At 42.2% G+C, this 23998-nt stretch overlaps 2 protein-coding genes across 3 annotated transcripts in view; one reads left to right on the top strand and one right to left on the bottom strand.

The window, feature by feature from the left end:
• The window catches only part of cux1b (cut-like homeobox 1b), a 31686-nt gene extending 14913 nt beyond the window's left edge, over positions 1-16773 (bottom strand). The window contains exons 1-6 of one of the 2 annotated variants that reach the window (XM_059533663.1): positions 16574-16773; positions 9769-9879; positions 8326-8373; positions 8085-8163; positions 3137-3274; positions 2594-2717 (exon numbers count right to left, since the gene is read on the bottom strand). In XM_059533663.1, coding sequence (XP_059389646.1) covers positions 2594-2717; positions 3137-3274; positions 8085-8163; positions 8326-8373; positions 9769-9879; positions 16574-16639 — 566 coding nt within the window. In that variant the 5' untranslated portion in view covers positions 16640-16773. The remainder of the gene's footprint in view (positions 1-2593; positions 2718-3136; positions 3275-8084; positions 8164-8325; positions 8374-9768; positions 9880-16573) is intronic. The other variant, XM_059533662.1, reaches the window with a different exon arrangement.
• A 437-nt stretch (positions 16774-17210) lies between these two features.
• LOC132123131 (signal recognition particle receptor subunit beta-like) lies at positions 17211-22383 on the top strand. Its single transcript, XM_059533676.1, has 7 exons — positions 17211-17444; positions 19017-19111; positions 19213-19290; positions 19426-19508; positions 20786-20922; positions 21234-21288; positions 21815-22383. The coding sequence occupies exons 1-7, from the start codon at positions 17300-17302 to the stop codon at positions 22023-22025; spliced, it is 804 nt and encodes a 267-aa protein (XP_059389659.1). The 5' UTR covers positions 17211-17299; the 3' UTR covers positions 22026-22383.
• Positions 22384-23998: the final 1615 nt, after the last annotated feature.

Raw genomic sequence — 23998 nt, 5'->3', positions numbered from 1 at the left:
TAAAAGAACAGGTCATATGTTGTTGTTTTTTTTTTATACCTCATTTGCAGATTATAACGTAGTTATCCTTCAATGAAAACAATCTGCAAAGTTGTTAATCAAAACCGTGCATGATGAATAAAGATAGGGTCTCTCTGAATCAACCTTGAGGAGCCGTCATATTTCCATACTTGTGTCTGTCACCGGTATACATCACTGAGTAACACATCTGTATAATCCCAAGAGTCTGACCTGCTCACAAACACTTCCTCTGTTAGTGTGTTCAAGGATACCACAGAAACACAACTCAGACCTTCTGTTGTGTGCATGTCACTTTAACAAGGACTGCTTCTCTAATCTTGGTTGGCTTCTAATCTTCTTAATTTGGACTAACAAGCTCTCCGAACCACAACCTGTAAGTACGATTGATACGTTATGTGTACGTTTTCAACTGAGTGCTCAAAGTATTAGGTTTTTGTGCTAATATGTAATGTATTTCTAGTGCGGCTTTAGGTTTCCAGGTGAAGCACAATATTACTGTAGTACTTCTGATAATACGCTGTGAACCAACTGTTTCCTAAGAATGTGTTGGTTAATGTAGACTGATGTTGTTCTAATTACATTGTTTAATAATTAAAGAATGCAGTGTAGCACACAGACGTTATAATCACTGTGAAACTGCTGTGATCCAGCGGCAGTGATAGGGTTAATGCGGGAGAGAAGAGAGTGTGACTTATTTAGGTTCGGATTTAAAAGTTAAGACACAGCGTCTTTTGTCTGTCATTCTTCAAACATTACAGTAGACATATTTTGGTTCACAAACTGTATTTTTTCATCAGTTAGTCACGTTAGCACTCGGCTAACGTATCCACCAAGGCTTGTCCAGCTGACCAATCAGAGCAGAGCAGGCTTGAGGATATGGAAGGCATTTTCTGCCAAATTTAAATAAATAAATGAAATGATTAAAATTAAAACCAGATTAAAGATTTCATTACAGAAAACTGTACGCAAAATATGTGACAAAATTGAGAAGGAAATTAAATGATTTCATTTTCACGGTGACATACCTGTCAAATTGAAAATTAAAATGCAATTGCTGATTTTACATTTCATTTTCAATAGAGTCTGGAGGCAAGACTGCCAATATTAAAATGAAAAGCCAAACGTGAAAAAGAAACTACACATACAGTTTTAACAAAGCTCTTTATTAACGCTCACGCAATAATAGTGACACAATTCAAATTTAAATGTAAATTTTACTTGTCATTTTAATTCCTCTTTTATTTCACTGTTTTCATTTTCAAAGACAACCTGCATGCAAATTATATGTTAATGAGTGGGTGTGGCTCAATTACGTTGTTACGTGGAGGAGCTATAATGGCGGTTATGGCCAGTATAGCAGCAGAATTAAACCAGCTAGCAAACATTTCGGATGATAATGACTTCATTTTGCTACGAGTTGAAACTTTCTTGGATAGGGGTGCTCCACGATCGGATCAGCTGTTACTACACAGAGCCATTGTTAACTGAGAAGATGCACAAATCCACGTTCATTTTCAGCGTTTATTGGCGCATCTTCTCAGTTAACAATGACTCTGTGTAGTAACAGCTGCTCTATGTGAAATCACGCACCTGATGGAATTAACCGCTGATTAGAGAACCGGCTTTACTGACGAGATGCGCATTAACGATCGGCCGATCGTGATCGGAGCAGCCCTAATCTTGGATACACTTGGACATTTTGCAGCCGTCACAAACTCAGCGGACAGCAGATTTTCCGGGGAGTCTCGTGGAGGCTCAGGCCGAGGAACTGCAGTGGGTCGAGGGTTTGACGAATGCTGGTCAGGCTGGTTGTTTCTTCCACGTTCTAATGCTGTAGCAGCTTCCCGCAAAAGCTCACTAACAGATTCGCCATGTCTCGATTACAATATATTTACATTTTAATGTCGTTTCACACATTGTTTCAACCACCATTCAACTCATGCACACGAGACTTCGACGATTGTCTCTAGCGCCTTTACTTGAATAAGCCACACCCACTCATTAACATATAATTTGCATGCAGGTTGTCTTTGAAAATGAAAACAGTGAAATAAAAGAGGAATTAAAATGACAAGTAAAATTTACATTTAAATTTGAATTGTGTCACTATTATTGCGTGAGCGTTAATAAAGAGCTTTGTAAAAACTGTATGTGTAGTTTCTTTTTCACGTTTGCTTTTCATTTTAATATTGGCAGTCTTGCCTCCAGACTCTATTGAAAATGAAATGTGAAATCAGCAATTGCATTTTAATTTTCAATTTGACAGGTATGTCACCGTGAAAATGAAATCATTTAATTTCATTCTCAATTTTGTCACATATTTTGCGTACAGTTTTCTGTAATGAAATAGTTAATCTGGTTTTAATTTGAATCATTTCATTTATTTATTTAAATTTGGCAGAAAATGCCTTCCATATGAGGAAGGGCGGGGTTTGCTCTGAAATCAATGACTAATATTAAATGTATATTCTGAGAAAATGACGATGTAAGGGACTCCAACACAATTTTAGGACACTTTAAAATACCACATGACCTGCTGTTCTTCTAAAGATGAGATATGATGGGTACTGACCTCTCTTTCTCAGCGTAGTCTTTATGAATCTGTTGGTGTTTCTCCAGGGCCAGAATCTCTGCCTGGTTCCTCATGCTCTGCTCATACTCTCTGATCTTCTCCTTCAGTGTTTTAATGGTCACCTCTACAGACACAAGGCAAGGTTCAGTGAACACACGAACACACACACACACACACACACACACACACACACACACACACACACACACACACACCCTAGTGTTTAAACAGCCTTGAGAAATGAATAATGATGCAGAGGGTTTGCGCTGCTATGATGTGTTGCAGAAAACTATGTGCATTGCAGTACTGGAGATGATTCTTGTGTACTGACAGCTGCTCGACAGAGATTGATACTGAAGCCCCAGATTTGCACAGTCTAACATATTCAGTAATGCAATGCACTTTTTTCCAGAACGAGTACAATACCAATATTTCCATGTGCCTGTGCCACCTGAGTCTCAGCCTAACTTCACATCTGCTACGTCATGGAGAAAAGATGACAGGATGTTTCCAGTGTTACAAGTGTGTGTGTGTGTGTCTTACCTTGGTTCTTGACCTCAGCAAACTCTTTGTTGTATTCCTCAAGCGTCTCGCGCAGCTTCTGGTTCTCTGTATCTATATCATGCATCCTCTGGACCTTCAGATGCAGCTGCTGCGACAACTCCAACGCTGGCACCGGATCTGCACACACACACACACACACACACACACACAAGATAAAGAGATGGCCACAGTTAACACTGCCTTCAGGAAAGCTCTCACAAAGCTGATCAACACAGGTTCTTATGACACATTTACTTCCCCATCTGGGCACAGACAATCTTAAGGGTTTATAAATCACAGTTTAAGCTCAATTTATTTATTTTAAAGCCTCTTTAAAGAACTGCACAAATAAAGTTAATACTGAATTACCATTAAGAAGAAACCAATACAATCTAAAATTAAATAGTGTATCTTCAGAATCTTTTCTTAATCAGACATGTTTCAGCACACATTCAGTGAGAACTTCAGACTAATCAGTAAATCTGGGTAACTGCAAGTTTAAAATGTTTTATTCAGTGTGTACTGAAAATGGATTTTGCACCAATATACTAAGAGGTCAAACAATATTAGATTTTGCTGGTACAATAATAATGTTTCTAATGAAACACAGATCACGGACATTTTGTGCCAATACCTGAGAAATCTACATAGTTAATGGTGATTAATGTTCTTAGTCTTTTCTTCCTGCGACGGGACAGACCAGAGAGAAGCTACAAGAGTTTACGTTCAATTATAATCAGAAAATATTTTATGCTTAAGATTAATTCTCAACTATTCTGAAACAATGGGACTCTTATTTTGAAATGTCCATGCTATACTACTTCCAGCCGCCCATTCAAATAAATAAGGGAGATAAAATATGCATCTTGCCACCATCTACAACAGATTACAATATAAACACTAAACGTCATAATTCATCAACAGTGCATCATAAGCAGTCTCTTGGCATAAGTGTGCAGTATTCACTGATTGTGAGCCAGGAGAACACACAACAGTGCTGCATTTTTACTTTGAATGTACGTTGCTCATATTAATTTAATAAAATCATATCTTTTTGAAGATTAATAATCACATAAAGCCATATTACAAGTACGGTTCAAACTTGAAGTATTAGTTCACTTCCAGAATGAATATTCTGTCATCATTTATTTATCCTTCACTTGTTCCAAATTAGGGCTGCAACTAACGATTATTTTGATAATCGATTAATCCGTCGATTATTTTTACGATTAATCGGTTTATGTACTTATATTTTAGTTTTTTCCATTTTTTCCCCAAGTAAATTATTAATAAATGGTCTTTATCATTCAGCATAGATTTAAGAGATTTTAACCATTTTGCACTGTCATATCCTCATCAAAAATATACCTGGAGTTGTTTTATTGTGTTAGTAATCCTTTGTCGAACTCTTCTGCAATCAGAACACTGACCCATACTCACAAATTTCACAAGTAGATTTAAAATAATGTTTTCACCATGGCAGTCCTTAGAGCTCCTAAAGTAGTTTAACATCCTGAACAAAGCTTATTAAGGAATCTTTCAGAACATATTTTCACGAAGAATAAGGATAAAACAGAATAAAATTGCAGTGCATTGTATTTTATTATTTACTGGGAAACAGCTTCATAGCTTTTGCTGTGAAATTGTAAACAATCCTTCGAATAAAGTGCCAATGGCATGAAACCTGAATGGAACTCACAATTTTAAAGTAAAATCCATCAGAAGGTTGTCCAGAAAAAAAAAAATTGGACAGTCACACACAAAAAACCTGCTGTGTGAAAAAGAGCAGTGAATACTTAGAAAAAAAGTGCATTTCAAATATCTACATTTACCTCTCTCATTCAGTCATAATTAGGCTGCACGACTGAATTTTGAACTGGTAAACGACAAACTGATCACAGAACATGTTTGTAAAGCTTTAAATGTTAACTGTTAAAAAGCAATGTTATCAGCTTTTACGACTAAACATTTGCAAACAACATTGTACTGGAGAATCTGCACAAATAAAAGTCTTAGGGGCCGTTCACAAATCGCGCCTAAAACGCGTGGAAAACGCTAGGCGCGCCGCTTTCTCCTCCTTTCCAAAGCGCTCGCGCAGAAGCGCCCCTGAGGCGTCTGCCTTTGCTAAGCAACCATGACGTGCTCTCTCCTTGAAGACGCAGAAATTTCAGCAAAGGATAAATGGATTTGCAGTTCAAAAAAATCGCTTGCAGTAGCTCTGCTACTAAATTTATTTCAAAATGGAAATCCATATACAACTATGATCAGCTGTTCCTTCATCTTGACTGAGCTTTTAACGTTGTTACGGGAAAGGATGAAGCTGATTGGTTAGTTCTTGTCACATGACCCGCGATGCGCTTGCGGCATTCTGAAAAGTTGAGATGTTTTTAACTCGATGCGGTGCGGTGTTGGAAATAACGAACTTGAGCACGCAAAAGACGCGATATGTGAACGTCCCCTTAAACAGTTCAGTAGTGCAGAGTTTACAGGTTAATCCTTTTTTTTGAAGGCTCAAAGTAAAGTACTCCCACATCCCGCTGAATGCTGCAGAGACGCTGTTCGGGAAGCACGTGACATAAAACGAGGCCAGCTATTGGCTATTCGCTACTTCTCCTGTTGTACTGGCTGAGTAAAAACTCCGGTGGCTGCACGAAATGAGCTGCTTACGGCAAATAAAAGTTATTTAGCAATGAATCGATGATTAAATTAGTTGACAACTATTTTAATAATCGATTTTAATCTATTAAATCGATTCATTGTTTCAGCTCTATTCCAAACCTGTACGGGTTTCTTTCTTCTGTTGAACACAAAAGAAGATATTTTGAAAAATTTTGGTATCCGAAAAGTTGATGGGGACCACTGACGTCCATAGTAGAAAAAACAAAAAACTCTGGAAGTCAGTGGTGCCCATTTGAGAAGAGGATTAGGGCCAAGCAATAACACAAAATTAAAACCATCTTGAGGTTAAAGTAATTATGATGCGAGATTAAACTTAATAAATTTCAAGAAATATTTCAACGTAAAATTGAGAATTAAATAATTGAATTTTGGGAATAAGGTTGTATTCTCTATAAGTTAAGTCTCTTCTGTGTCTCTTCACATCACTCAAACTGCTTACGCTCGTCTGTTTCAGTCGCACCACAAGGTTGCACGGAAGGTTGGAGCACGGAACAGGACGCGTGGCGTCACGGTTTTGCGACGCTCCAAAAGTGCAGCTGCAAAGTCCTTGCTGCACTTCAGCTGGTACCTTGCAAACCTCCTCATACGAGCAGCACGATTACGTGAACATTTTCGCGCCACTAAGGCGACACATCTGTTTAACAACAGGCTGTGAGAGGGCTGTGGACCAAAACGACACAAAATTATCCACAAAGAAAACAGAGCGATGGACTCCATTGTGTTCAGAGAGCGCCGCTCTTCCCGTTTATCCCAAAACCGTCGCGCACCATAATGACGTAAGCGTGCTCCGGCACGAATGCTGAAACCCTCCAATGTGAGTGCAGGCCAGAGGGGGAGTGGGGAGGGGGGACAATCGTACTCGGGCCCGGTTCATGGCAACCGTGCCTAGTGTGAGTACACCCTATGTGTATTTATGCTTTGATTTGAAGGAAAACAGAGCATCCTTGTGGCGCAGCTGACACAGAATGTGTCATTATTTACTTGGCAGTCTATGGCACAGTCTCAAACCTCCCGGTTTTCATCCCAAAATATCTTAAATTGTGTTCTGAAGATGAACAGAGGTTTTACAGGTTTGAAACGACACAGGGGTAAGTGATTAATGACAACATTTTCATTTTGGAGTGGAGTATCCCTTTAAATTTAGTGAAAAGTCTGAATTAAATGTTGAGAATAAACTCCTTCAATTTCTATTCTGGAAATGAAATGCTGAGAATGTCATGTTATCTCGTTACATGAAGAAGTTATTCAGTGTCTCCAGCGGCGCAGGTCGTAGAATAGGGCTGGGTATCGATGCAAATGTCCCGAATCAATTCGATTTCGATTCACAAGCTCTCGATTCAATTCGATTCTCGTTTTTGTTTTTGGACTACGTTCCTTGAATACACTTTTAATACAAATGCTATTGATATTCCTAAAACATTAACACTAAACAACAGTTTACAAATGGTGAATTTATAAAAAGAAATTAAGATCCACAGGCCTGTATTTTAAACCTTTTCTTTTTTTTGTATAGGGTCCATTTTTAAACAATAATAGGCCCTATAAAATGTTCTTTAGACAAACCCACTGTTCACAAGGACACTCGCCAGGACGGATATTTTCACATAATTTTGTGTTTATTTGGCAGGTTAAGCTCAACAAACCAAAAAAATAAAATATATATGCACCAATGAGAAGCTGGTTTGAGAGAGTGCAAGAGAGAAGACGCAGTAGAGCTGAATCACTCGCGCTGTTTTCAAATGACAGATTTAATCTGATAGTTTGTGGATTCATTTACTCATCTGGCCTAATACATTGGATAAATCTTTGCAGGAATTTCCTTAAGGCTAGTATAAACTTGAAAGCTGCAGGAATGAGTAAAACTACAGTGGCACCTGCAGGTGTGTACCATGAGCGCTCGGACTGAGCTGAGATTTGCCCCACACACGTGTAATCTCTTATTATATGTGTCCCGTATTTCTGTCCACTGAACCAGCCATGCCATGGTTTCTCCTTTAGTAGCCAGATCTCATTAAATATTTTCTGCACGCCAAAGTCCATTTCTGCTATAAAAATTACGCCAAAAAAGGAAAATCGTGCTACACTACGCACTTTCATGAGATCAGGTCAGCCTACAACAGTTAGGCCTAATTGGTTTTTTTGTGCTTTTGAAAAATAAAGAAAACAAATAGGGTGAGATTTTCCTCTTGTTTTCCTTGAACTTGTGGCACGGTCACAAAAATGAAACCGAACTCGTTGTAGACGTGATAGGACTGTGACACAGACTTACCTGGCACATCAATCAGTCGTTTATAGACGTTCAGAAAGGCCGTCTCGGACTCTTTACTCCTCTTACTCAACGCATCGATCTAGAAGAGAAAGAGGAGCAAATATCATCCACACCAACACGTACTAACAGCACCTGATTGTGCCTCAAACAGATCTACTCATAATGACTGTGTCTTCTTCTGCGGTACTCTAAGTCAATCATCTGCTGGTTTACTTCTTTCATGGCCCAGGAGAAAACTCACCTCGGCCTGAAAACTCTTCAGCAGCGGAGCCACAAGCTTCCTCAGATCCTACATCAGACACACGTAGAGCACAGACACTGTTAGTTAGACAGGAAGAAACATGACCTGACAGGTGTACTTCACACACACACAGAGCACTTCTCACAGCATCAGTGTATTTCCCAGGCGCCCTCTTCACGTACTGCCTGACAGACAACGGCCCACCAGTAGCCCAAGATGTTGAGATCCTCCTTGTTGTGTGTCACAATGATATGATTTGGCTCATTAACATAAGACTGATGTTACCGCCACACAGAGCGGAAGGCAAAAGGTGAACATAACTTTTCTCTCAAGACTAAAATGTGTGGTTTTTTTTAAAGCAGCTTTCCTGACAACTGCAGAATTACAGAAAGAAACGTTTGGCAGAGCAAGTCCAAATGGACTTGATTTCCAATGATTGATATAAAAAACATTTTAACTAAAATAAAACTGTATAGGAAATGATGGAGGAAAAACAACAACACTGCTATATTATTAAAAATTATAATCAACACTTATATATTTATAAGGAATATAACTGTTTTAAACAATCTGATCATAGTCAATAATGTCAGACAGTGTCATTAAAGTCAGCTTGATCTGAAGCTAAAGACTGAATGAACATCAGTGAACTAAAACCCACTGCTAACAGTGTCATTAATTCACACGAATGACATCAATCTGTGACATAAAAGTAATAAAACTTGAATGTGCACAAAAGGCCACAAAGGCACAAGCTAGTCTGAATGTGTAAATCCCACTGTAATAGCACACTAAAACATACACCTAAAGCTCAAAGAATATACAAAATAGCATTATAAAGTAGTTATTATAAAGTGCACATCCTGCATGTCTGCTCTCCAGTCCACATGATGTCACGACTAACCAGCAATCATACAAAAACAATTACCGTATTTTCCGGACTATAAGTCGCACTTTGTTACATAGTTTGGCTGGTCCTGCGACTTATAGTCAGGTGCGACTTATTTATCAAAACTAATTTGACATGAACCAAGAGAAAACATTACCGTCTCCAGCCGTGAGAGGGCGCTCTATGCTGCTCAGTGCTCCTGTAGTCTACACTGAAGACATAGAGCGCCCTCTCACGGCTGGAGACGGTAATGTTTTCTCTTGGTTCTTAGTTCTAAATAAATGCGACTTATAGTCCAGTGCGACTTATATATGTTTTTTTCCTCATCATGACATATTTTTGGACTGATGCGACCTATAATTAGGTGCGACTTATAGTCCGAAAAGTACGGTATATGTTTCCATTTAAGACACGTGACGGCCGTTTTCATGCAGTCACGTCCTGAGGTACTGGTGTTAACAGTTAAAAGAAACATCTCCTGCCAGACGAGGGCTGGTGAAACAGAGGAGTGTATCCCGGAGCCAGAGAACACACACTCAACAGGAAGTGCACACCTCAGGCGTGTTCTTCTTGAAGTCCCGGCTCTGGTCGATGAGTTTCTTCCTGGAGTGCTCGCTGTCGTCCTGTCGGCTGGCCAGCAGTGTGGCGGTGCTGTCCAGCTCCCTCTGAAACAGAACCAGACACAGATTTAAAACCTCTTAAATTAAGAAGAAGCACTACTCTTCTTATAGCATTGAAGACTTTTCATGGCATTATAAAACTGACTTTTTAAGGACCTGCAGGAATACTGGGGTCTTTGTGCTGATAATTGATGCATACAATTTTATGTCATATTTCGTAACATTTGTCTTTGTACAGTGGTTTATTCTGTAATCCAATTTTTTGTTTCTTGCCTCTTCGTAAAAAAAAATATATATATATATATAATAATAAAAATAAACAAATAAAAATTGCAATTGCAGAGTTGCCAAGTCCATCTATTTAACACGACCTTAGGCTTCTTTTTTTGTTAAATAACGTACTCGGTTACTAACGTAACCTCGGTTCCCTGAGATGAGGGAACGAGTACTGCGTAAGCTAGCTTATGCTATGGGAAAAGGTCCCCTTTTCTCGAGAATATGAGGCCAAAAATTATCCTTAATTTTTAAATAATGTAAAACGCAGTGCTGCAGCACAGCAGACCTAAGCGAAGCGGCTCGCGCGCTTATTGGCTGTGCTGTGGCAACTGCAGCAACCTATGGTGAGGCGGCGGAGAGGAACGAACCAATGGGGGCGCTTCGCGCCCATTGGACGTCTGAGCGCACCAAAATAGGCGGGCTGGAACTATATAAGCCACCGCTTCGCCATAGGGATCAGGTTTTAAATCGACTGAAGCGATCACCCGGTCCGAGCACATAGCACGGCAGGTTACGCAGTACTCGTTCCCTCATCTCAGGGAACCGAGGTTACGTTAGTAACCGAGTACGTTCCCTTTCGAGAGTACTCTCGTACTGCGTAAGCTAGCTTACGCTATGGGAACACAATGTAAAACGCCGTGCGTGCTCGGGAACTTCGACCTGTCACAGCCCGAGGCGAGAGCCCGGGGCTTTATAGCAGGAGAAATCCCAGTCCCAACAGCCAACCTTAGTGAGCTTTATATAGGGAACGAAAAAAGGGGGACTTGATAAGGCTTAGCACGTCTATATAGAAAGTACCCTGGCCTGCAGGGCAGGGACTTGCAGATTATAGAATCTAATAAATGTGGACGGAGAGGCCCAGCCTGCCGCCGCACAGATATCATCCAGTGGTATCCCGCAGGACCACGCCCATGACGAGGCCATACCTCGGGTGGAATGGGCTCTGATGCCGAATGGGCAGTGAAGGCCTTTAGATTTGTAAGCCAGCGAGATAGTGTCTACTATCCATCGCGATAGGCTCTGCTTCGTGGTGGCGAGACCTCGGGTGCGCCCACCAAAGCATATGAAGAGCTGGTCCGACCTCCTGAATGAGGCGGAGCGCGCAATATAGGTTTTGAGAGCCCTGACGGGGCAGATGAAGCTCGCGTTGCTTTCGTCGCTTTGCGAGGAAAGGGCTGACAGCGAAATGACCTGTGCTCTGAACGGTGTTGAGAGCACCTTGGGGACATAGCCGTGCCTTGGTCTGAGAATGACTCTGGAGTCATTAGGCCCAAACTCGAGACAGTCAGCGCTTACAGATAGCGCATGTAAATCCCCCACTCGCTTGACTGAGGCCAGAGCCAGTAGAAAAGCGGTTTTGAACGAAAGAAGCTTCATATCGACAGACTGAAGCGGTTCAAAAGGGGGGCCCTTTAAGGCCTCTAGGACCGTAGACAGGTCCCAGGAAGGGATTGAAGGGGGTCGGGGAGGGTTCATCCGACGAGCTCCCTTAAGGAAACGAATGACAAGTTCGTTTTTTCCCAGTGATAGGCCGGCCACCGGAGCATGAGAAGCTGCAATTGCTGCCACATACACTTTGAGCGTCGACGGGGATCTGCCCGCATCTAAACGCTCCTGTAGGAAGGAGAGTATCTCCGTCACGTCACATAAGTGAGGGTCTAGGTTCCGTGTCCCGCACCAGGTGGAGAACACTGACCATTTCTGCGCGTAAAGGCGCCTGGTTGAGGGCGCTCTGGCTTCCGTAATGGTCTTTAACACTCCCTCAGGGAGGTTTCCGGGTACCCGTTGAGGGGCCATACATGAAGGGCCCAAAGTTCGGGGTGGGGATGCCAGAGCGCGCCCTTCAGCTGCGTGAGGAGATCTTTCCGCAGCGGTATTGGCCATGGGGCTGTACTGGACAGCTGCATCAGCTCGGAGAACCAAGGTTGGGTCGTCCAGAGTGGGGTTACTAGCAGCATAGCACATCTGCTCTTCCTGACCCAATCGATGACCTGCGGTAGCATCGCGACCGGTGGGAAGGCATAAAGCGGGCGTCTGGGCCAATCGAGGGCCAGCGCGTCCCTACTCTCTGAAAAATATATTGGGCAATGAGCGTTGTCTTCTGAGGCGAAGAGGTCGACCTCTGCCCTGCCGAAGATGCTCCACATCAACTGAACCGTTTGTGGGTGAAGAGACCACTCCCCAGGGGGAACATTCACCCTGGAAAGCATGTCCGGGCCCCGGTTCAGGATGCCAGGTACATGCGCTGCCTTTAGCGAGCGCAGATTGTAATGTGCCCATGTCAGAAGACGTTCGGTCAGGGTGTGCAAGGTTTTTGACCTGACACCACCCTGGCGATTTATGTAGGCCACCACTGACATGCTGTCTGATCTGACCAGAACGTGGTGGCCCTTTAAAAATGGGAGGAAAGCTTTCAGGGATAGTTCGACCGCTATCATCTCCAGACAGTTTATGTGTAACAGTCGCTCCGGGCTCAACCAGAGGCCGGAGGCAGACCTGCCCTCGGACAGGGCGCCCCAACCGAGGTTGGATGCATCTGTCGAGACTACTTTCCATTTCGAGACAGCGCCCGTGCTTACGCCTAACTGATACCAGTTGGCTATTTTCCAAGGGGCCAGAGCTGTGATGCAGCCGTGGGTCACCTTGATGCGCGCGCTGGAACACGGTCTCTCAGCCAGCGTTGTAGTGGGCGCATGCGCAGCAGGCCCAGTTTGAGAACCGCAGAGGCTGATGCCATCAGACCTAGCATTTCTTGAAATCGTTTGAGCGGGTAAAGAGACCCGGCTTTGAACGACACGGCTAGATGCTGAATAGTGAGAGCGCGCTGTGACGTCAGACGCGCTGTACACGTCACAGAGTCTATGTCTATCCCCAAAAAGGAAATCCTCTGGCTGGGAGACAGAGCGCTCTTGACAGTGTTGATCGTGAGACCCAGGCATTCTAAATGGCTGAGGATCCAGGATCTGTGTGTCGTCAGTAGTTCCTCGGAATGGGCTAAAACTAGCCAGTCGTCGAGGTAGTTCAATACTCGCACTCCCCGCATTCTCAGGGGTGCGAGAGCGGCATCCATGCACCGTGTAAACGTACGGGGCGCTACGGAGAGGCCGAATGGAAGAACCATGTACTGATAAGTCTGCCCCTCGAAGGCGAATCTCAAGAATGGCCTGTGATGAGGTGCTATTTGAATGTGAAAGTAAACGTCTTTCAGATCCACTGAGAAAAACCAATCCCTCGGGCGAATTTGCTTGGTTTGCTTTGCTTGTTTGTTTGGTAGGTAACATTTTGAACGATCGCGCCATAAGCGCTTTGTTCAAACGTCTGAGATCTAGGATGGGTCTGAGACTGCCATCCTTTTTTGGTACGAGGAAGTAGCGGCTGTAAAAGCCTGACTCGCGCTGCACAGGGGGGACAGTTTCTATCGCCCCTTTTGCAAGAAGGTTTATCAGTTCGGCGCGAAGGACGTGTGTCATTTCGCTTTTCACTTTCGTTTCGACCACGGCGCGAAAGCGCGGCGGTCTGCGAGCGAACTGGAGCGAGTAACCTCGTTTTATTATATTCAAAACCCAATTTGATATGCCGGGGATGGCCTGCCATGCAGCGGCTCGTGCGGCTATGGGTTGAATGTGCTTCGGGCACTGGCCGCCTGTTATGAGGGGACCAGTAGCTCGAGTATGCTGTGCTTGGGACACTGTGGTGACAGCGCTTATTTGTAGGGTTGCGCACTGAGAAGTGGGCACGCGCACTACATTTAGAGCACCTCCGGCGCGAGCGGGAAGGTGGGCATGAAAGGGGACCCGAGTGTGTTTTTGTGACACTTGGGGGAGTGTGAATACATGTAGGGGTGCGTACTGTGTAGTGGGCACACTGCCTACATAGAAAAAGTTCTTTTTGTGCTTTATTGAGGTCGCCGTGAAAACAGCGTTTGTGTGCAGGTGTGCATGCATTGTAACAGGCTCGTTTACTGCAGTATAGACATCTCCAACCACCTTTAGTGAGGGGATTGGAGGAAGTATGTGAGGTTTCTTGTGTGGTGGTCCGGCCGCAGCGGGACTTAACCACGGTCTTTTCAGCACGAAGGTCAGGAGGGCTTCGGAGGCTCGGGGTTCAGCACAATCCTGGGCCGAGGTCCCCGTCTCTCTGGCAGTTTGCGGCTTGTAGAGCGAGAGCGGTGCTGGGTTTTGTTCGCTGGGCGAGACTGTAAGTCTGGCTGCGATGGCTTCGAGGTCTGAGGGGGCGGCGCATTTCTAGGGCGTCCCGCAGCAGAGCTAGAGCGTTTCGGCAGGAAGTGTCTCATTGCTTGTGACGTCTTCTGAGCCTCAGTGAAGCGTTCAGCGAAACCCTTAACCGACTGGCCAAAGAGGCCGGAAGGCGAGATAGGAGAGTCAAGAAAGGCGGATTTGTCGGCGTCTTTCATCTCCGTGAGCGTGAGCCAGAGGTGTCACTCTAAAACAGCGAGGCTTGCCATGCTTCGGCCGATCGCTTGTGCTGTGGTCTTTGTCGCACGCAGGGCTAGATCAGTAGCGCTGCGGAGATCTTTAAAGTCATAGGTATCTGGGGCAGACTCGTCCAGGTTACAGAGAAGTCTGGCCTGAAAGACCTGCAGCACAGCCATGGTGTGTAGAGCCGAAGCAGCTTGACCAGCGGAGGTGTATGCTCGGCCAGCGAGAGCTGAGGTGGTGCGGCACGGTTTGGATGGATGCACAGGCTTCGACCGCCATCCTGCGGCTGAGGGCGGGCAGAGGTGTGCAGCAATTGCCTCCTCGAGAGGGGGGAGGCTCTCGTAACCATGGTCTCAGGCGCCGTCGACAGAGGAGAGCGCTGACGAGACAGAAGTTTTCAAGCGTGCGGAGAATGGGGCTTTCCACGACTTCGTGAGTTCGTGAACTTCCGGGAAGAAGGGGGCGTTTCTTTGCGGAGGGGCCGAAGGGCGCCCCTGCAAGAACCATTTGTCCAGCCTGCTTTTAGCGGGCTCGTCTGGAGGAGACCAGTCGAGCTGAAGGTCGCTGACAGCCCTTGTAAGCACGCGAGTAAGCTCCGCGTCGATATCAGCGCGTTGTCCGGTGCAGCTGGGGGCTGTAGAGGGGGGGGGGGAATTTTGGAGAAAAAAGTGTGATGCAGCGGCAAACACACTAGCTTTATAAAGGATATAGTCACGCCGGATGGCGCAGCAGGAAGCGAGTGCTGAAGGCGGCGTCGAGATGAAGCACGAGCCGACGTCCTCAGATCTGCATTGCAGTGCTATCCCGCTGAGAGGCTTTTCGACGGCGTGTAGAGGCTTCTCCGGTGAAGACAGCGAAGTGCAGGTGAGATCGCTGAAGGAGATGAAATCTGATCCCTATGGCGAAGCGGTGGCTTATATAGTTCCAGCCACGCCTATTTTGGCGCGCTCTGACGTCCAATGGGCGCGAAGCGCCCCCATTGGTTCGTTCCTCTCCGCCGCCTCACCATAGGTTGTTGCAGTTGCCACAGCACAGCCAATAAGCGCGCGAGCCGCTTCGCTTAGGTCTGCTGTGCTGCAGCACTGCGTTTTACATTATTTAAAAATTAAGGATAATTTTTGGCTTCATATTCTCGAGAAAAGGGGACCTTTTCCCATAGCGTAAGCTAGCTTACGCAGTACGAGAGTACTCTCGAAAGGGAACTTCTGTTTGTGCTCTCTCAGATGTCAGTCTGTCTGTCTTTATTCACAGATGTATAAACCATTGGCCTCTATAACTCTATCACAGATCAGAGGTATAAACACTTGTTTAAACACAAGTCAGTCCAAACTCATATCTGTTTTCATGTTTTGCACAGCTTGCAGGACATCTTAAATCTTTAATACTCTTTGCTAAACAATCTATTCACAGTTTGAACTAAAGTTGCATTTTTTTTCCAACAACCACGTAGACAATGAAAAGTTGTGACGATTTTTTTTAAATGTTTTATTGACATCTTTCTTACTTTCTTTATTTCCTTTAGTTATATAGAACATTTAAAACTTGAGGTTGACCCAAGTGATTTACGTGGCATAATAAACAACAACAATTTATAAAATGATATATACAAATGATAGTGTCGGTAAGAGCACAAAACATTTCTTAAGCCGTTGCAAACTTAACTCAGTGAAAGCAATGTTGTCATCTCGTGACTGTGAACAAATAATAATCACCGCTGCTTGAAACACTGAGGCTAACTTGACGGGCTAGTTTTAGCTCATAATTAGCTAAGACTATCATAAACATTTCTGTGATTTGACCACAGCGAAGTCAGGGTCTTTAGCCAAGGTTATTCAAACTGTTAACAAACACATCTGTGTCTAGCATTAAATGAAAGTTGACGTCTGTTCTGCGCTGTCCATGACTGCTTCGTACAATGTTTACATCACAGCGGCTAATCCATCACCGAAGCGGACCGATAAGAGCACAGCCCCTGTGCAACAGAGACACACACACAACTCGAGTGTGACCAGAGAGTCACTGACCTGCAGCTGCTGCAAGTCAAACCGCGTCCAGTAACGACACACCGACGCCGCGTTGGACACCGCCATCTTCGGTTCACACGACGGCAACCGACGCCGTTTCCTCCCGGAGAACCGGACACGCGCGGCGCGCTCCGTCAGCAACCGTCGCTGTTTCCTCCCGGAGAGCCGGACACGCGCGGCGCGCTCCGTCAGCAGGCGTAGAGCCGAGTCAAACCTCACGACGTTTGTGCATAAATAAAGACATCTGAACGATTAAACTGTGAACATTGAAGTCTAACACATATGCTCTGGCAATCTCAATTAAATTATTAAAGGATTTGTAGAATCGATAATTATAGTCAACTGCGATTGGTTCAATCTGGTAAACGCTGTGAAAAGTAACACCTGTCATGTGACGGCGGCGTCTAACAGACCTGAGTTTAACAGACATTAAATTGCGAGATACACTATGTAAATTATGGGTCGTCCAGTTTCATTCTAATTTGTAACGTGTATATATTTGTTTCGCCCTTGTGTTCAGGTGAATGCTGCTATGTAAAGTTACGCTCATTAATATTAACGATATCTCCGTTCCTCATGATTGGCCAGTAAAAGCAACGTGTACTTATTAATATTCATGAGGTCAGCCGTCACCGCGGTAGTACGTGGAGTTCTCGCGGATGGCTGAAGCAGTACACGTGTCATTCACTTCCGCTGTGTTCCGCTCGTTTCCGTGTGTGGGCAAACATGGAGGAGGAGAAGATTCACGTGGATTTAGAGGATTTCTCCGAGGAGCAGTTCATGGAGAGTTTCATGAGGGATATTCAGAGTGAAGAGGGCGTTTTCATCATCGGGATATTAGTGGCTCTAGCGCTCGTGATTCTCACTATCGGTAAGAAGAAGAAGAAGCAGCAGCTTCAATCCAGAGCAGACATTAATAATACGAGACATTATTAGAAGTTTGCACGAGTAGTATTATTATTATTGTTGTTTATGTTTGCAGCATCTAGACTGTGCACATATCTTAAACACAGATGTTTTACAAAAATATTAAAAGAGTGACATTTTTGTGTGAACAAGGAGTCTTGTACTTTTAATAGTACTGTAATTGCCACACTGTAAACCATGACATTTAAATATGATTTGTCTAATACACATTTTAAATCTTGTCAATAATTATTTTTTTAATTAATTGTTAGGTTAAAAATGTTAGCCTAAATTCACTGGAATTCGCTTTGAATAAAAGCATCTGCTAAATGCATAAGTTAAATTAAATATTCTTTGCCATGTTTTTTTTTTTTTTCTAACATTTTGTAACATTTCTCCGCTTTAACATGGGTAATGAACTGCTTTTAAAAAAATAAAATAAGTAAATAAATAAAAAACAAATGATTCAGATGGTGCATTTATAATAGAAGTAGTTTTACATCAAAAAACTGTCATTTACTTGATTTATCCCTCAGCTTTAAACACTGTTTAAGGGGCGTGTTTTCTGTAAGACTTCAAACTAAATGCTCAATGCTGTGATTGGGTGAAAAAAAAGTAGTTGTCGAGATTAACCATGAGAAGTGTTGTTTATCCACTTAAGTCCCCCCCTCCCCCATTTTTAAATAATGATGTGAAAGTGCACCATTCAAACTTAAATTGTTATAATTTATGGATGCTTTGGAATACAGATATAAGGTTGGATTGTGTTTTTTTGGAAGAAGACAATCTGCAGATTATTGCAGAAGTGGAATCTTTCAAAATATTAATGTACTGTTAAGAAAATGCACTGTACCATTTTTATTTATTTTATATCAAATACATATTTTTCAAAATATTCTTGAATCCAAAAGTGCTATAAAATGAAATCCTTATGTCTAAATAAGTTATAATCCAAATTTGAAGTGGATATTTAAAAAAATTGCGTTCCCTGAGAGATTTGATTTAGGGTGTTCTACTACAAGCAGCCACTGGGTGCCATCAAAATACGGAATTCCAAATACGGAATCTTGACACTCAGACCTTTCAGACGATATGTATTTTGTCAAGATTATAAAATGTTTTGATTCTAAAAGACCATAATACATTTTGTACTATGACACCTGACTCCACCCAATAAGGGGAAGGAGACTGCCGAAATATATGACCGTACCATTTCCATGGTAAAGCAATGTCTGATTTCAAAATGGCTTTCACAGGATGAATTTTCAAGCTTTTAAGTTTTCAAATGATATGCAAGTTATGAGTATTTCTAAGATATGTTACAGAGAAAGACAATGAAAAAAAAAGAGCGCCAATAGGCCCATTTGTGGCACTTAAGAGGTTAAAGTATTACATTTAATTCTACTCCTATTGCATCTAAAAAAAGTTGCTGCACTGAGCATTGTAGGTGATCACCATTATGTCAAGATTGTCTGACATTGCACAGTTGACCTTTTTTTTCTCTGACATTTCACTTGTTCTTTTTCTGGCATGTCAGTGTTCTTTGGGAATTTCTGGGGCTCCAGTAAAGCCAGGAACGCTGTGCTGCTGCTGGGACTCTGTGACTCTGGGAAAACTCTTCTGTTCACTCGAGTGAGTTACTCCACTTTCATAAAAAGATCATACAGCGTAAACATTCCTGCTCTTCCACAATACAGTCATTAAACTGGCAATGATGTGCAGTGTTTTTCCAGTTATTACTAGGGAAGTTTGTAAGAACACAGACGTCCATCACCGAGAACAGCACCACATACAAGAGCAAAAATGAAAGAGTAAGTGATTTAATATCACTTCTTATGAATCCATTATGACTGTGTGCATTAGATGTGATGAGGCACATAAGCGGATTTTAAACATGCAGAGTAACACACTGAGAGTTTAATGAGAGACTGTTTTTAATATTGCAGGGCAGCAGTTGGACTCTTATCGATGTTCCTGGTCATGAAAGTTTAAGAGTTCAGATTGTGGAGAAGTACAAGGCCGTGGCTCAGTGAGTTATGAAGATGAATATGAGCTTTTCTGATTGAGGGTCCATGCATGAAGGCCTGTTCACACTGAATGATGATATTAGTATTAGTTGCATGGAAACAGTGGGATCCTCTGGTCCTGCTCACTCCAGGAACATTCACATGATGGCAGTCTGTCTTATTGTAATATAAGAACAGGCAGATGTTTTCCTTTGGACTTCTAAAGCACAACAATCGATTAGAGATGAGCTTTTGGTCATGTTTCTCGAGCCACTGCTGCACATTAGTGGCTAAACCATTTTGTCAACTAAGATTTTTCAAATGGTTTGAAGCAGCATCATGGCTCACATGTAATGCAAGCAGTCAATTCAATGCACAAAATAAATAATAGCATTACAATAAACCTTTCCCACAGTTTAAATCCAAAGCATGCTCTAAATTCACCATGAGATCAGAATTTTTAATGGAATGTTACAGTGTTTATTATAAATGATTTAGTCATAGGAAAAATAAAAATAAACAAAACAATCCAATTAGGTTCCAGGAAAAGTCCCTTTTTTCCCTCATTCGAGAACCAGTTTTTAATTGAATACTGCACATCACAGCAGTTTTGTAATGTACTGATAACCCACTTTCTGTAGGTCTTAAAAAAAAGCCCTGAGTATTTTTACCTTGTTTTCCAGTGCAAATATCTAAACATGCTTAAATCAAGTTACCTTTACTTGAATTGAGATGCAAAATGAAGATATGAAGTAATAATAGGGTATGAAAACATTATACTTTTTCATCATAATATGAATAAAAAGTTCATATTCAACCCATTGGCTAACTTATCTTTCTTGTTTTAAACTAATTTCAGTGTTTTGTAATTTTGCTTCAAGTAAATGTGATTTATGAAACCTGGATGAACCCTGATTTTATCATATATTAATATAACTGTAAATTGTTAGAGTTCCATGGCAAGTGCAGCTGTGTTTTGTAATTTGATTGGACTATGGGGTGCATATAGAAACAAAATCAGATTAATTTCACTCGTCTCAGATTCAGTGTTCCTGAAAATGCACCATAAACCGCTGCTTGATCAGCAGCCTGTCATAGTTTCACATGGAGCTGCATGACTGTCTTCTTGCTCTGCTCTGAAATGCTCTGCAATTAGTTAGCATTCACACTCATGTAAATAGATGTTCAGTAATTGATCAAAATTCCTAGCTGCTGGATAAAAAATAAAAAAAGACAATTTCCTGGACTGCTTCAGGATGCACTTGGTTGAGTATGTCTTTCAAGGATTTTGGTGTTGCAGAGCCATCGTGTTTGTGGTGGACAGCAGCGTCTTCCAGAAGGACGTCAGAGATGTGGCTGAGTTTCTCTACTCCATCCTCACAGACAACGTAGTGGCAAAAAATGCCCCGACACTTGTGGTAGCCTGCAACAAACAAGGTTATTGATGAATATAACATTCACAACTAAACATTTAAAATATATTTTACAAGGTGCTTTTATTGTGTAGTCTACAGAATATCATCAGCTTTGATTAGGAAATGTAGTGTCAATGTAAGTGCAGCAGCATTTATTTGCCCTGACTTGCTTGAATATGTTTGCGTAGTGAATCAATGTCGGACACCACTGATGATTGCTTTATAAAAAAATTCTTTAATACATATTTGCAGATGTAGTTTGCTTTTCAAAAATATGTGAATAGAGGGATTTGATATATCTGTAATACATGTGTGTTTGTTTTTGTATTGTAGATATCTCTATGGCAAAATCAGCCAAATTAATTCAGCAGCAGTTGGAGAAGGAGTTGTGAGTATTCACTTCTTTCTGTTTCAGTAATATAGTTAAAGTGCCAATATTGTGCTCATTTATACGACGACATGTTAATTTTGGAGTCACTTTTTTTTGTGTAATGCTCTACATGATTGCAGCACCTCTTTACACCCTCTTCCTGAAATACACCGTTTAGTTCCTCTCTCTTCAAAGTCCACTCAGCTTTGATTGGTCATCCAAGTTTCCGCTCCTGAGGCTTCATGACCAGCTATTAACACTCTTATATCTATGATAACTGTGACATTGTTATTGTAAATCAAGCTGGGGTTTATGCAGATGTGCAACATGTTGAAGTAGCTACATCATGGAAATAATGGCAGGACTAGAAACCAGATGTTTCAAGTGTTTTCTGGAGGAGAGAGAGCTCACTTTGGCGTTGGCTTTGTTAATGTGCAGATGCTTTGCATGCACAAGATGCCTTTCTGTGAAACCTTTAGTAAGATGTCATGTGTGTTGCTGTTTCTTGTAATGGATTGATGCTAGGTTTGTGTCTTCTCCACAGGAATACTCTGAGAATGACGCGTTCTGCGGCCCTATCCTCTCAGGACGGGGCTGTTGGGGGCTCGGTGTACCTGGGTAAGAAAGGCAAAGATTTCGAGTTCACCCAGCTGCCCAATCGGGTGGAGTTCATCGAGTGCAGCGCTCTTGGAAGCAAAGGAGAAGACGGAGATGCTGATATTCACAATCTAGAGAATTGCCTGGCCAAGATCTGAAGAGCTTAAATCTCCACAACTGGAATTAAGCTAATTCATAAACTTGTAACATCGAGCATATTTTTTTGTCATCTTTGGAATTTTCTTTCAGTGTTGTTGTACCTGTCCAACAGTATACAACATGTCCCAACAGATACTGCACGCTGTATATTCAACCAGAATCAAAGTATGCTGTGTGAATGCAAATATTGGCAACATTTGCTTTTCCTTGCCTTAGTGTTTTCACTTTCACTCCAAGACTCTTTTTAAGTTCAAACTGGAGCCAGGTCAACATTTTACTTCTATTCAATTGTTGTTTTTTGTTTTACTAGAGGCAAGTGAGACCGTAAGTTATATTAAAGACTGATTATGACTACTAGTTTTCATGGTGCTTGTCCAAAGTTTTGTGGCTAAAAAGTTCAAATGTTTAGGCTGTACTTTGAAGATAATTTTATGGGAGTATTGCAGGTTGAAAACAAGCTCTTTAAAGCACTGAATTATTCTCTTTGTATTTTGTTCATATAGGCCTCCCCTGCTCATTGTCCTATTTATGGACAGACCAAAAGAGAACAGTTTTGTGCATCAACATTAATTAACACAGCTTTTTGCTAGCATAGTCATAGATGAGTTAAGCTAAATTTGGCAAAGATCAGATGAACTGTCAGTAATTATTATTATTAATTATTATTAATGGTTTTTTTTCTTCATAAAATTCTTATCTAAATTGAAGTCTAGTCCATGCACATTTGAGTGATTGGTGGTGCTAAAGCATTTGAGATGGAGACCTTACTTGGGTATATTTACAGGTGCTGGTCATATAATCAGAATATCATCAAAAAGTTGATTTATTTCACTAATTCCATTTAAAAAGTGAAACTTATTATATTATATTCATTCAATACACACAGACGGGGAAGTCGTGACCTAGTGGTTAGAGAGTTTGACTCCTAACCCTAGGGATGTGGGTTCGAGTCTCGGTCTTGGGCCGGTAATACCACGACTGAGGTGCCCTTGAGCAAGGCACTGAACCCCCAACTGCTCCTCGGGCACCGTGGCTTAAATGATGCCCACTGCTCCGGGTGTATGTTTACATTGTGTGTGTGTTCACTGCTGTGTTACTACACTTTGGATGGGTTAAATGCAGAGCATGAATTCTGAGTATGGGTAACCATACTTGGCTGAATGTCATGTCACTTTCACTGATAGATTTCAAAAGTTTATAGCTTGTAATTTTTATGATTATAACTGACAACTAAGGAAAATCCCAAATTCAGTATCTAAGAAAATTGTAATATTGTGAAAAGGTTCAATATTAAAGACATCTGGTGCCACACTCTAATCAGCTAATTAACGCAAAACACCTGCAAAGCCTTTAAATGTTCTCTCAGTCTAGTTCTGTAGGCTACACAATCATGGGGAAGACTGCTGACTCGACAGTTGTCCAAAAGACGACCACAAACACCTTGCACAAGGAGGACAAGACACAAAAGGTCATTGCAAAAGAGGCTGGCTGTAAACAGAACTCGGTGTCCAAGCACATTAATATAGAGGTGAAGGCAAGGAAAAGAAAAAAAAGGGTAGAAAAAAAATTGTACAAGCAATAGGGATAACCGCACCCTGGAGAGGATTGTGAAACAAAACCCATTCAAAAATGTGGGGGAGATTCACAAAGAGTGGACTGCAGCTGGAGTCAGTGCTTCAAGAACCACTACACACAGACGTATGCAAGACATGGGTTTCAGCTGTCGCACTCCTTGTGTCAAGCCACTCTTGAACAACAGACAGCGTCAGAAGCGTTGCTTGAGGTCCAGTGTAAAGTTTTCACAGTCGGTGATGGTTTGGGATGCCATGTCATCTGCTGGTGTTGGTCCACTGTGTTTTCTGAGGTCCAAGGTCAAAGCAGCCGTATACCAGGAAGTTTTAGAGAACTTCATGCTTCCTGCTAATGACCAACTTTATGGAGATGCAGATTTAATTTTCCAACAGGACTTGGC

This window comes from Carassius carassius, chromosome 41 (genome assembly GCF_963082965.1).
Source record: "Carassius carassius chromosome 41, fCarCar2.1, whole genome shotgun sequence".
Classification (NCBI taxonomy): domain Eukaryota; kingdom Metazoa; phylum Chordata; class Actinopteri; order Cypriniformes; family Cyprinidae; genus Carassius; species Carassius carassius.
The sequence above is the reverse complement of the archived record's forward strand: the minus strand, read 5'-3'. Positions and strand labels throughout refer to the sequence as shown.